Source organism: Sturnus vulgaris, chromosome 9 (assembly GCF_052056855.1).
Source record: "Sturnus vulgaris isolate bStuVul1 chromosome 9, bStuVul1.hap1, whole genome shotgun sequence".
Taxonomy (NCBI): Eukaryota; Metazoa; Chordata; class Aves; order Passeriformes; family Sturnidae; genus Sturnus; species Sturnus vulgaris.
This window is the reverse complement of record NC_142251.1, coordinates 24933817-24946656: the sequence shown is the minus strand read 5'-3', so window position 1 is coordinate 24946656 and position 12840 is coordinate 24933817. Positions and strand designations below refer to the sequence as shown.

General features: G+C 44.3%; 1 protein-coding gene across 1 annotated transcript in view; it reads right to left on the bottom strand.

Annotated features, from left to right (window-relative positions):
• HMCN1 (hemicentin 1) overlaps positions 1-12840 on the bottom strand; it is a 165482-nt gene that overhangs the window by 53637 nt on the left and 99005 nt on the right. Inside the window, exons 41-48 of the mRNA XM_088170182.1 lie at positions 11623-11798; positions 11273-11369; positions 9043-9165; positions 7108-7269; positions 6207-6500; positions 5617-5784; positions 2607-2720; positions 139-225 (exon numbers count right to left, since the gene is read on the bottom strand). Of these exons, the coding sequence (XP_088026308.1) occupies positions 139-225; positions 2607-2720; positions 5617-5784; positions 6207-6500; positions 7108-7269; positions 9043-9165; positions 11273-11369; positions 11623-11798 (1221 nt within the window). The remainder of the gene's footprint in view (positions 1-138; positions 226-2606; positions 2721-5616; positions 5785-6206; positions 6501-7107; positions 7270-9042; positions 9166-11272; positions 11370-11622; positions 11799-12840) is intronic.

The window sequence follows — 12840 nt, the reverse complement described above, 5'->3', positions numbered from 1 at the left end:
TGCTCTAAGCACCACAGTGAAACCTGGGATTTAAAAATCCCGCTGGACTGAAATCCCATTTAAAATAGGCTGTGCAGCACCAGTAGTGATCTAACCATGGCTTGATGAGCAAAGGCAAATCAAAAACTGTTCTTTTACCTGTCACCTCACACATCAGGGTAACTCCATGCTTCTCTTTCACTTTCACATCTTCCAGTTCATTGTCCCCCACAATCCCTGGAGGCACTGCAACAGGCAAGGACACAGCATCAGCATGGATTCTTTGCAACACTGAAATGCAACAGGCTACTTGATGATGCTAGGAGGGGTGAGCCCAGGAACAAAGGATTAGGAAAACAAACTCCTCTTTGGTTACACAGTAACTGCCATAAAAAACCAAGAGCAATACAACAGATTCCCAACAAGTGAATGCTGTGCCACAGCTTATCAGTGCTCTCTGCAAATACAGCTAATTCCATAAGGGAATGAATATGCTACATAGGTCCAAAGAAACCTTGCTGTGGTACAAATTACATTTCTCTAGGGAAGTGGAAGATAAAACCCCTAAAATATTTATCCCATCCACCCAAACAGCCAACCCAAGGCAAGGAAACTCCTACTGTATGGCTAATGTGGCTGTCATGTATCCAAATTATCCCGGTCAACTTATGCTTTTGGATGAGGAGAGCAGATTATGAACGTGCTAGGGAGTAGCTGTGGTGGTTAAAAGCTGTGATCAATTATTTCTTTCAAGGTAAAGGCACTTGTAGATTAGGCCAAAAGAAACTGGCACTACAAGTTGAAGCAGGCATGGAGTGTAACAGGCTGAAAAGGAGACCTATAGTAGTTATTAGAAAGCAGCTCCAGAAGATATAGGAAATTTTGTAATAAAATGGTCAGAGTAAGGAACCAGATTTATGCTTTAATAATCCCGCAAAATGCAAACTTTCAGCCTAGATAGAAGATCTAAAAAGAAAGGAATCAAAATCTATTTAGCAGCTTATTTGTGATCTAGCTCACTGCTGGAAAAAAACATTTTATAAAAGAATGAACCATGGAAATATGCAGAATTAATTGTCAACAGAGACAAGAATGTTACACCAGATTTCTGATAACTAATGAAGAGTTCAAACTATAGTGAAGGAAACAAATGAGGGGGAAATAAAATCATGAAGTTCACGACTTAAGTCAGGCCAGAAGTTACTACTATTCATAAACAAAGACAGCAACTCATCGCTTTGACTCCAAAATAATACAGTAAGTCGTCAACACATCTTAATTTCAAAAATATGGCAAAGACACACCAAACCTTTTACAAATCTATAAATATTGTGCTTATTACACCAAGCTCTGCCTGCAAACTGCTGCACCTCCTACAATAACCCAGAAAACCCCTGGCATGTCTGTGTACAGTTCCCACTGACAGTGACTGGAGAGGATTCTGTGCCACTGTTAGGCCCCATTCCAGTAACTGTCCTCTAAAAGACAAAGAAATTACTGGGGGGGAGGGAAGAGAGGACTGAACAATGAAATTTTCCACTTGAAATCAGCTTCACTGGGCAATAGAGATTCCCAGAAGCCTCAAGAACATCCTGCTACTAAAACCCTCCAAAGAAAACATTCAGACAATGAATGCTTCCCAGTGTTTATCCATCTCTTCCATTCTACCACACTTACACTTCCATGAGCTCATCAAATACACATGAACTGACTTGAATGGGAATTATCATTTACAGGCTGAATATGTCCAAGTCAGCTGAAGGCAAGGGAAGATGAGGATGCTCAGCACCCCAGAGAAAGAAACTGAGAACAAAATTCTACACAGAAATTCTGTGAGAAAACCTGCACTCTGCCAGGCCAGACAATTATTGATAAAAATAACAGTTACTAAACCAAAAAGTAGTGTTTTCTGGGGAAAATACTGATTTGCAGAACTAAGCCATTTGATAAAATAATACATTAATGGCTCCAAATAGCATCTAAAGAGCCTGCTAGACAACTCCTGGCCTAAGTACATCAGCAGAATCACCCTCTACCACATTGGTTTATATCCTTTGTTATACTAAAGGCTCTGCTAACTGAAGGCTTCCATTGTATTGGAGTTGGGATTGCTGATCCTGGAGAAGACTCAGGGGAGACTCTGGAGCCCCTTCCAGGACCTCAGTGGGCTTCAGGAGAGCTGGAGAGGGACTTTGGACAAGGACGGACAGGACAAGGGGGAATAGCTTCCTACTGCCAGAGGGCAGGGATACATGGGATATTGGGAGGGAATCCTTCCCTGTGAGGGTGGGAAGGCTGTGACACAGGGTGTCATCCCTGAAAGTACCCAAGGCCAGGCTGGACAGGGCTTGGAGCAACCCAGGATAGTGGTGGGCATGGAGGCTGGGGGAAAGAATGAGATGTGCTAAACCTAACCAAAACCCTTCCAGGTTTCTATGATTCTGTGTAGGAGAAGCTTCTCTTTACAACCTGATTTTCTGTCTGTGGTATCAAATTCACTTTTTTTCCCCTAAGGATGTGTGTTTTGGCATAATATTTTTTAAAATACCAGCAAAGAATACAGAATGCCCCCCTGTGACAGAACAAACCCCTCTCTTGTGATGCCCCAAACCCAAGCAGGTACTCACCCAGGACAGACAGGTGGAAGTCCTTCCTGGCCTCCCCTGCGGCGTTGGTCACCACACACGTGTAATGTCCCTCGTCAGCCACTCCCACGGGGCTGAGCCGCAGTGTCCGGCCCCCTGAGACAGCCGAAAGAGCATCAGAGCCCTGCCTTGCCATCCAGCATCACCCCAGGGCTGGGCAGGGCACACACACCCTGCTCTGCCACCCATCATCACCCCAGGGCTGGGCAGGGCACACACACCCTGCTCTGCCATCCAGCATCACCCCAGGGCTGGGCAGGGCACACACACCCTGCCTTGCCACCCAGCATCACCCCAGGGCACACACACCCTGCCCTGCCACCCTGCACCATCCTAGGGCTCGGCAGGGCAGGGCACACACACCCTGCCCCACTGCACGGAATTCATGGACTGGCACTTGGAATGTGGCAGGAACGCTGTGCTTGCAACACACACTTCTGGGCAGGAAATTGGGACAGCACACAGTACCTCAGACAGCAGGGTTTTCACTCACAAGAGTGCTTTGCTATACCGAGATTCTAGATGAATATTCAGGAAAATGAATAATGCCTCATCAGTGCTTTTTATGTGTGTACACACAAAAATAAGCTTATTTCTATAAACACCTTGTGTTATAAATACCCTTAAGGTATTTTCATATGTATAGATAAGAAATAAAATTCCATTTCTCCCTTCCAGCATTTGCATTAATTGTGCCATCAATAATACTAATAACAACTGAAAATAGCACTGTTTTACATGCAATGGTTTAAAAGAAGAGATTCTTCTTAACACTGTAGTTGTCAAGTTACCTTTGTACAGACAAGTTCATTTAAAAGGAAGATTTGCAAGTATGTTTGACTAAAGATCACGAATACCCCTGCTTTGCCATCGCAGAGTAACTTCTCTTTCCTTGCTTTTTGCAGAGGAACAGCAGAACAGACATTAGGGAGCATTTGAGTGTGAAGCCAGAGGTGGAAGCCAAACTACAGCTTTTCCCAGTTTCTGGTCAGCAGCTCTTCCATCAGCAACCATTCCTTAATCCACATCACACCTGCCCTGGGCAGCTCCTGCCTGTGGCTATCACTGTTGGGACACAGCCCAGAAAGCATTGATCATGTACTTGGAGGAACCAACTGCTGAGCTGGTTACTGGATATGCCTCTGCCCAAGGAATCCTGCCTGCTGGAGGGAGCACTGGGAGACTGAGCGAGGCTCAGGCCTTCCAGCCTCGTGTCTCCCTGATCCCTTCTCCCATTCACCCCTGCACAAGGCCAAAACAAAAGCAGAAACCTGCCTGCAGGAGACTGTGACCTTCCCTGGCCCCACACACCAGAGTACACCCATCTCTCCCGTGCTGAGGCAGGATGGATTTTCTACATGTGGTTAAACAAAAGCTCTTCTCCTTCCTGAAGCCCTTGTGCAGCTTAGGGCATGGGCATCATGCAAAGCAGGATTTTTTTTTTTTCATTTTCCTGGAAGATATGCAGGAAGGATCATCAAAAGCAAACATCAGTATCTGGACAATGCTCTCAAGCACTGGATGGGGCTGTTGGGGTGTCCTGTGCGGGGCCAGGAGTTGAATTGGATGGTCCCTGTGGGTCCCTTCCACCTCAGGATATTCTGTGATTCCATTATCTGAATTAACTGACTAAAAGCTGCCAGCAGTGTGTCCACACACTGAAAGTATCTACAATGCCAAGTATGTTTTCAATCAACAGAACCAAAATCTTGCTTTGGCAAAGTTATTTAACTCCAAAATTAGGGGAGGATTTTTGTTGTTGTTTTTTATAGCTGTGCAAGCACAAATAAAGTTCCAAGTGCCATGCTGGCTACAGTTCACTACAACAACGTGTAGCTTTCTGAAGCACAAAGCTTGAAGGAAAACAAAGCCCTGAGCCCTGGCGTGTTTCCCCTCCCACACAGCCAATATCTAGAGACAATAAACATCTTTTTGTCTCTCCCTTCCTGACTCACGATCCAGGAGGTGAGATTAGTGTGGGTGTAGAAAGCAACAGACAGGACAGAAACAATCAAGCCCAGAAGATGTTATTTTTGTTGATGGCAGCTTGACACAGAAGGGAATGCAGAGCAGTTCCCAGAGCCAGGTTCGTACTGGGAAACAATCACACACACACTCCCTTTTCCACACACCATATGCAAAAACGGAAAAACAGAGGACAGGACTATCTGTAACATTAAAAGCTGCACTCATTAAAATATCCTGAAGCTTATCAGCCTCAAATGCAGTCCTAGCTGAGCTCTTAAATACCTTCCAGCTCTTTACCTGTCTGATAGTTTTCTTAGGTTCATGATGCAGGCTTTGCATGGTGGCTATCACAGACTATTAGAAACTCCATCAAAACGTATTGTCATGAAATTCACAGAATTCACAGAATGACTAGGTTGGAAGAGACCTTCAAGATCATTGAGTCCAAGCCATGCCCTAACACCTCAACTAGACCATGTCACCGAGTGCCACATCCCGTCTTTTTTTAAACACATCTGGGGATGGTGACTCCACCACCCCTCTGGCAGATCATTCCAACACTTCATCATTGTTTCAATGAAAAACTTTTTCCTCATATCCAACCTATATTTCCCCTCTGGCACAGCTTGAGAATGTGTCCTCTCATTCTGTTAGTTGCTGCCTGGTGAACTAGACCAACCCCCAGCTGACTACAGCCACCTTTCAGGAAGTTGAAGAGAATAATAAGGTCACTCCAAATTTCTACTTGCCAGTGGCAAACCCAAGGTCAAAGAAACAACATGACCAGAAATGCCTTTACATGCATTCATCTCTGAAGCTCTCTTTGATTTCATATACAGACCCATAGAAATTAAAGATACGCTTTGGTTTTTGTCATTTTTTCTTTCAAAGATTTTTCTTCTTTCAACAGTAAAAACAACTGTGAAGCAGGAGAGGTGGAGAAAAATAAATAGGAGAGCTAAATGAAGTGTAATTCTGGGAATGACAAAGCGAAATGTTGCCATCTGCCCTCCAGCTTTTGTACCTGAGAGGATTTGCATTGAGCTGTTCAAGGTGATAGGCAACCCATTCTTGAGCCACGTTATTGCTGGCAAGGGGATTCCTGAGGCTTCACAAACCAGGGAGATGGGATTCTTCTCCACAGTGCTGATGTTTTCCGGCAGCTGCAGGTAACCACCAATACTTGGGGGAACTACAGCAGAGAATAAGGAAAAGCCATACTTCAGAGCAAATACAAATTCATTTTGCTCACAAAATGTGGTGTCACCCAAATATTAGTTTACTGAGGGCAAGTAGGAGAGTGGTCTTGGTTAAACCTTCTCCCTCCAACAACCGAATATTTCCCACCATGACACTCACCCCAATGTCCTGTAAAATTGTACCATATCCTGTGGTTAGCTCGAGTGATGAAGCAACTTGGGGTGGATTGATATTAACAGAAAGAGGGCTACAATTTTAAAATATTCAGGAGTTATAAACTTGGATTTGGGCTTTTCCTAACACTGCAACTGGAGCTGCATCCCCTGCAGCAGATACAGGAGGCGCACTGAGCTCCACACCCTTGCTTGGCCACCCAGTGGTGAATCTCCACGTGCCCAGGTGGCCCCCACTCACCGTGGACGCTGAGGTCGTATTTCCTGTCGGCCAGCCCGGCGGCGTTGGTGGCCACGCAGACGTAGCGGCCGGTGTCGGACACGCGGGCACGCTCCAGCCGCAGGACACGGCCCCCAGCCAGCACTGCCACGTCCCTGCCACTGCCACTGCCACTGCCCAGTGCCCGCCCGTCCTTCAGCCACACCACTGCTGGCTCGGGAACGCCCTGAGCTTCGCACTCCAGGGATATTTCGCTTCCCTGCGTGACAATGACCTCCGATGGGTGGGGACCACTGTTGGATATAGTTGGTCGAGCTAGGGAAAAACAAGGCACACAGTGTGGGAGTCAACTAGAAGCTGCACTTCAGAATCGTCACCTGCTGCTGAGTCAATTTTCCAGAGCAGCAGAGCCAGTAAAAGGCAAATCACCTCCTTTCCCCCTCTCCCATAGCATAAAATAAAAATGTTTTTTAAAATGTTAACTTAAGGTAATTTTTAAAATGCAAACAAGAGAAAAAATTATATTTAAAAACACTGCCCCAGCACTGTCAATCCCTACAGATTTTGGAAGGTTTTCTTCTCTGTGGAATTGTTTAAAAATACCTCCTTTTATTCCTAACAAAAATACAGTAAAGTCTAAGGGAATGAAGGGAAATCTAAGTTCAGTCAGTTGTCATCACTTACTGCTGCTTGGGGACAAGACTAAAGGGGTTACATCTGTGGATTGTGCACTTTCAACAGGGATATGCAATGTCTTGGTCAAGCTATAGGTCCAAATTGCCAAAATTTTAATGACATAACGCTCTCCTTGAACTAACTCTAAATTGTCCTGCAGTCAGCACTGTGTCTCTGGAGACCCTCACACTCCCATAACATCATTGCAGAACTGGTAATCCGTGATCAGAGTTTTGCTGGCACTCACTGTACACTTGCAGGATGTACTCTTTGGTGGCACTCCCAGCCACGTTTGAAGCAATACAGGTGTAAGATGCAGCATCAGACGGGTCAGCAACTGCAACCTGGAGCTGTCTGCCCCCAGACAGCACCCGCACCCTTCCCGATGGCTCTGGCACCACAGGAGAACCTGCAAGAGACCTTCTGTCACATAAGACCACACAAATGGCCAGAAGCAAACGAAAATCAAACGGTGTGAAGTCCCCCGGCTCATTCAAAGAGACTGAGTTCACAGTTGCCCATATTAGAAGTACTCTGTCAGAGTTTTCCCAAAGAGCAGGAACTTGGCACAAGCAGATCCTGAGGACTTTCTGTATTAACCACTGACTTCATGGGATACCCTGAGGGAAAGCACACTGACTGTCCCTCACATCCATGAAGAGTTTGGAACACCTTCACTTAGCAGAAAGCTCAGCACTTTCAGTAAAATATGACTCATTTTTCAGTGTATGATTGTCTCACACAGAACAGCCAGTGCTTCGAAACATATAATTTAGGTTTCACACCATCTGTGTGTTGTGTGTCCCAGGCTTCTTCTCAGGAAATCCTCAGCAGAAACATGACAGCAAATTCCCACTGCATTCTCTGAGCAGATTCCTCAGTCTTGCTGAGGAGACCTCAGATTATCCATCTTCATCTTTCCAAACTGCAGGGAGACTTCGTAACAGAAGGAATGCACCTGCCATGGATATTTCCAACAACTTCCTTTCCCTCTTGTGCATTTAAAGTCCTCTCTATGAAGCGCACCAAGTGTTAAACATGGTGAAATTTATACTCCTCTTCCTTTTTAACTACTTTTCTAGACTTTCTAGCAGGTTTAAGTCTCCTTTCTGCCATTTAGTGTACACACATTAGCCTTGCAGTGCATTTATATGTCATACAAGGCCTTTCTTGGCTTCCAAGAGAGAGGTTTAAAACAACTTCCTGTTCTCTGAAAATGTTATGTGTTGGAATAAGAGTTCCATAATTAAAACCTGTTCTTTCCATGAGCCAAAATTAATTAAAGCAAGTACATACCATGTTGAATTGTGCAGCTTAGAGAAACACAAATATAAGTAAGATTGATTAATAACACAAGAATTACCACACTAGAAGAGTAAATTATCTTATTTTGTCCTATATTCCATCTCCAGTAGGGTCAAGGCTTAAAAGAAGGTGCTGAAAATAGTAGCTTTGTCTGCCAATTCCTAAAGAGGTGTTTGGCAATGTAACTTTAAGCCCACAAGCAAAAGGTGTGCAGACTACTCTTCAACAAGATGGGACGAGAGAAAGGGTTTGGTGAATCCTCAAAGCAATTACTATAACTACATGCATCTTCACCACTTGGCAGGATGCCATGGCTACAGATTTAAAACCAGCCCAGAGAATCTTTGTTATGCAGCAGATCACAGGGCAGAAATTCAACTCCACACCAAGGAACTCCCAGTGACCCTGGCCCTGACATCTGGGATCCATAAACAAGTCTAAGAATCCCAGAATGGTTGGGTTGGAAGGGACCTTAAAGATCATCTCATTCCAACTCTCTGCTATGGCACCTTCCAGTTGCTCAAAAGACATCTACCCAGGTCTGGAACACTTCCAGGGATGGGGCACTGTGCTTCTGTCCTGCTGCTCCAAGGTAAGCAAACATATTAAGTGCTCCACAGTTCATTTTTGTCAGCTAAGCAATCTAAGCACTTCTCTCGCACCTTCAGGAACACCTAACCCAAGCAGAGGTGAGAGAGAGAGAAGGGAATAATCTACCCCTGGAGTTCACTTTACCCAGTGTCAGAACTGTGCAGATATCTGCACATTTGAGCTCCTCAGAACACACCATCCAAAATGTACACAAGATGAAAACAAAACCCAGCAGGTCAGAATTATCCCACTTGCTTTATAAAACAGACAATTGGCAGTTACCCACCATTCTTTTTCCAGGTGAGGCTGGGTGGTGGGATGCCACTGGACTCACAGATCAGGCTAATCAAGCTCCCTTCAGTGACTGTCAGCTGAGAGCTGTCATCCAAGCCAGAAATACTTGGTGACACTGCAAAGAAAAGTCAAATAAGTGCAGCCTTTGAAACAACACGTTATCAGCCAGCAGTAAACCCCAAATGACCCTCATGCAAATCTCCCCCATTCAGCTCTGAAGCAATGACAAGAATTGTCTGCTCAATGCCAACCAGGCCCTGGGTAGTGAACAACACACTTGGGAATGACTGCATCCATCCTTCTTGGCTCTAAGTGCTCCTGCATGCACAGGCTTTATTTTGGGCTGCCTTTAATGGACTTCACTAAACAAAGATGGTTTGGGGAACTTTGTCAAGTGACTCCAACTCTAAGAGCCTGCCTCATTCATTACTTCAGCCAATAAACCCACAGAGATCATCATCAGTGACTTTTAAATTTCATTTTTAAATACATTTTTCCTTTGACTTTTTCCTGCATCAGCACATTGGCTGCCACATCCAAGGCTATGGACCCCACCCCTCTGATCACCTTCTTGCAACAGAAAGATTGCTTTTCTTTACAGCTCTGTGACTCTAAACCAGAATCAGTTGCAGACAAAAGGGACCAGTGTTTTACTCTGATTCTCAAAGTCCTAAAGCACTTTGGTCCAATCCCTAGGGAAGAGCTAATTAATTGCCTCTTAGCAATCAAGAAATCATTTTCATCAGATGAAAATAGAGTAGGTAGAGACCAAGAAAAAGCAGAGGAGAATGTAGGTTGAATTTGGCAAATAAAACCTTCCAGGTGAACAACTTATGCAGCACTTTTTAAATGCACATGACAATAGCCAGCTTCTCCTTCTGACACCTCCAGCTCTCCAGCAGCAACCAGATGTGTGGAGTTTGAAACAACACTTTTGTGGGGCCTTATGGTGCTGTCTGCTTTACCCTTTATTTGTCCTGCTTCCAGCCAGGACAAGCCTGTGCTATTTTCTTAATTTAACTCATGGGCTGGCTCCTGGATCAACACTTAGCTCTCAGGATCTCACCAATCCTCAGAAGGATACATTTCCTGGATTTAAAATGTCAAAATATGGCACGGAAGACTTTTGGTGCTGGGGCATAAATGAAAACTATAATTCCAAACAATTATCCACAGATGGCTTTCACAGGCAGCCTGTGGTTTCTGTCAAGCTTATCCCATCAAAGCTGCTAACTAGCAAAGAATTATCCCTCCACTCAAATCCTACTGGAATGATCTTACTGCAAAAAGGAAAAAAATCTAAATCCCTCCAGCAAAGGGCCTGTGCAAAAGTCTGGGGGAGAGAGAGGAGAGCAGAGGTTGATCTGCACAGTAAATGGTATTTGCTTCAGCATGGGAAAATGGCATGGTAAAAATAGTACTACAACCCACCTCTAATTTAAATGCCATGAATGGGTCTTTTAATAAAGACAGACTTAAAATCTGTACAGAAAAATGTCGTTTTACTGTTACAAACCCTCATAGGTAATTCTAGTCTTGTGACTCCAAAACAAGAAATTGATTTATAACAGTAAAATAGGGACAATTTCAATTTGCATATGAGAAGCAAATGATGATGCAGAAAACTCCCTCAAAAGCATTTATTAAAATAATGTCCTAAGCCACATTTATCACAGAGCCATAGAAAAAAAATTATTAAAGCTGTTTTTATGATTCAGCACTAATAAATTTGTAGAGCAAATAAAGCTAGGTGAAGCAGCTTTTATTTATCTGAATTTCCAATGCTTCAGCATTTCAGTAAGTGCAAAGTTGGTATGTTACTTTAAATGGCATTAAAGTTATGGATGCAAACCCAGGTATCTATTATAGAATCATAGATCACGGAATGGTGTGGGCTGGAAGGGACTTTAAAAATCATCTTGTTCCAACCCTCTGCCATGAGAAAGGATACTACTCACTACTTATAGCTCTAACTACTCTCATTCCTGCAAGCTCAAAAAAGGCCTGTAGAGTAACTGGTGTTAATTTACAACTAAATTTAAGCAATTTGAAAAATACGTGCGCTGTCTTGGGCCTGTTCAAGTACAGCAAATACAACAGCACCTCCCTGCACCAGCCTCAGCAACTGAGTGTTGATGAACTACAGAGGATTTCAGTGTCTCACACCATAATTCAGATCTGAGCTTCATTCCCATTTCTGGTATAAACTTCATAAATCTTACCCCAAATATTGACATTATAGTTCTTCTCAGTTTTCCCAGCAACATTTGTCGCTTCACAAGTGTAGCGTCCGGCGTCCTGCACTTGAGCTCCTTCAATCTGGGGACAAAAGGAAAACCTGGGTTTCTTCTTCCTACGTAATTATTCATGAAACGTGTAAGGAGAGGGGGCTCAGATTTCAATTTTATTTTTACGTGTGTCTCCCTGAATGTAAATAACACAGCATGGATCCAGCAAGCTCTGTAGCGGACAGCTGGGGTCTCCGACACCCCTCGCTCCTCACACACACAGAGAGCCCAATGCTGCCGCAGCTCCATGGGGATGTAACTGGCCAGGAAGGAGCCCCACTTACCTTCAGCACGCTCCCATCTCCAGAGATGCTCAGGCCTGGCTTCTGCAGCAAGGGCCGCCCGTCCCTGAGCCAGGCGAGGCGCGGCGGGGGCACGGCGCTGCTGCGGCACCGCAGCTCCAGGGCCTGGCCCAGCAGCGCCGACACGTTCTGCTCCTCGCCCACGATGTCAGGGGGAACTGCACCAACACAGTCACACGCTTGGTTACCTCGGAAAAGCCCTCTGAGACCACTGAGTCCAACCATTCCCCAGCACTGTCCCCAGGGGCAGCATCCGCAGGTCTTAAATCCCTCCAGGGATGGCAACTCCAGCCCTGCCCTGGGCGGCTGTGCCAGCCTGACCATCCTTCCTGTGAAGAATTTTTTCCTAATATCCAACCTGAACCTCCCCTGGCACAACCTGAGGCCATTTCCTCTTGTCCTATTGCTCAAACCAAGGGACCTTTGGGCATTGAAGACTTCCCAGAGCAAGCATAATGTGGAGTTAAGGGACTTCATTTAGCAAAGATAAAATGACACACCTTAAGTTACCCACAACTTCATTCTCTTTATACCACAAAAACTACAGTAATAGTTTTTGTTATTTACAGAATATCTTCTGCACAAAATGCATACTAGTGAAGTATGAGCTACAGAGAAATCATAAGGATAAGCCAAGACTAGCAAAAAATCCCCTCGAAACGTAGTTAGAAAGGAAAATCCCCAATATATAAAAATAGGGAATGCATTCCTGCAAGAAGGAAAAAGAGCTCCTGAGTGAAACAGCTCATGAAGCTGAAAATGCCAAGAAGGATACTTGGCTTTAAGGAAAACTCTGACTTACAGAGAACTTGCCCACACTTGGCCAAATACAGCTGACAGAATGAGAATTTACATGGTTGGAAAGGAAGTCAATGGGTTAATGATTTAATAAAAAAAAATAATCTACAATTAGTTCATGTATCAGTTTTGTGTGGCATCTACTAATTATTGCAGTTGTTGGCACTGAGCACTATATTTACATTTGTCCTGCAGTTCAGTGATAACCTCATTATTACACTATTATTTCTAAATCAGACAGTAGAAAAATCTCTTTTTGAAAGGAAAGTTTTCTGTGTAGAAATAAAAAACCCCAAAACACTGGACACATCAATTGAAACCCATTAGGTGTTCTTAACAGTGCCAGGATTTAAGAAATCATATTTTTCCCCCCCATTTTAAAATTTTGTGTTTCCACAATCA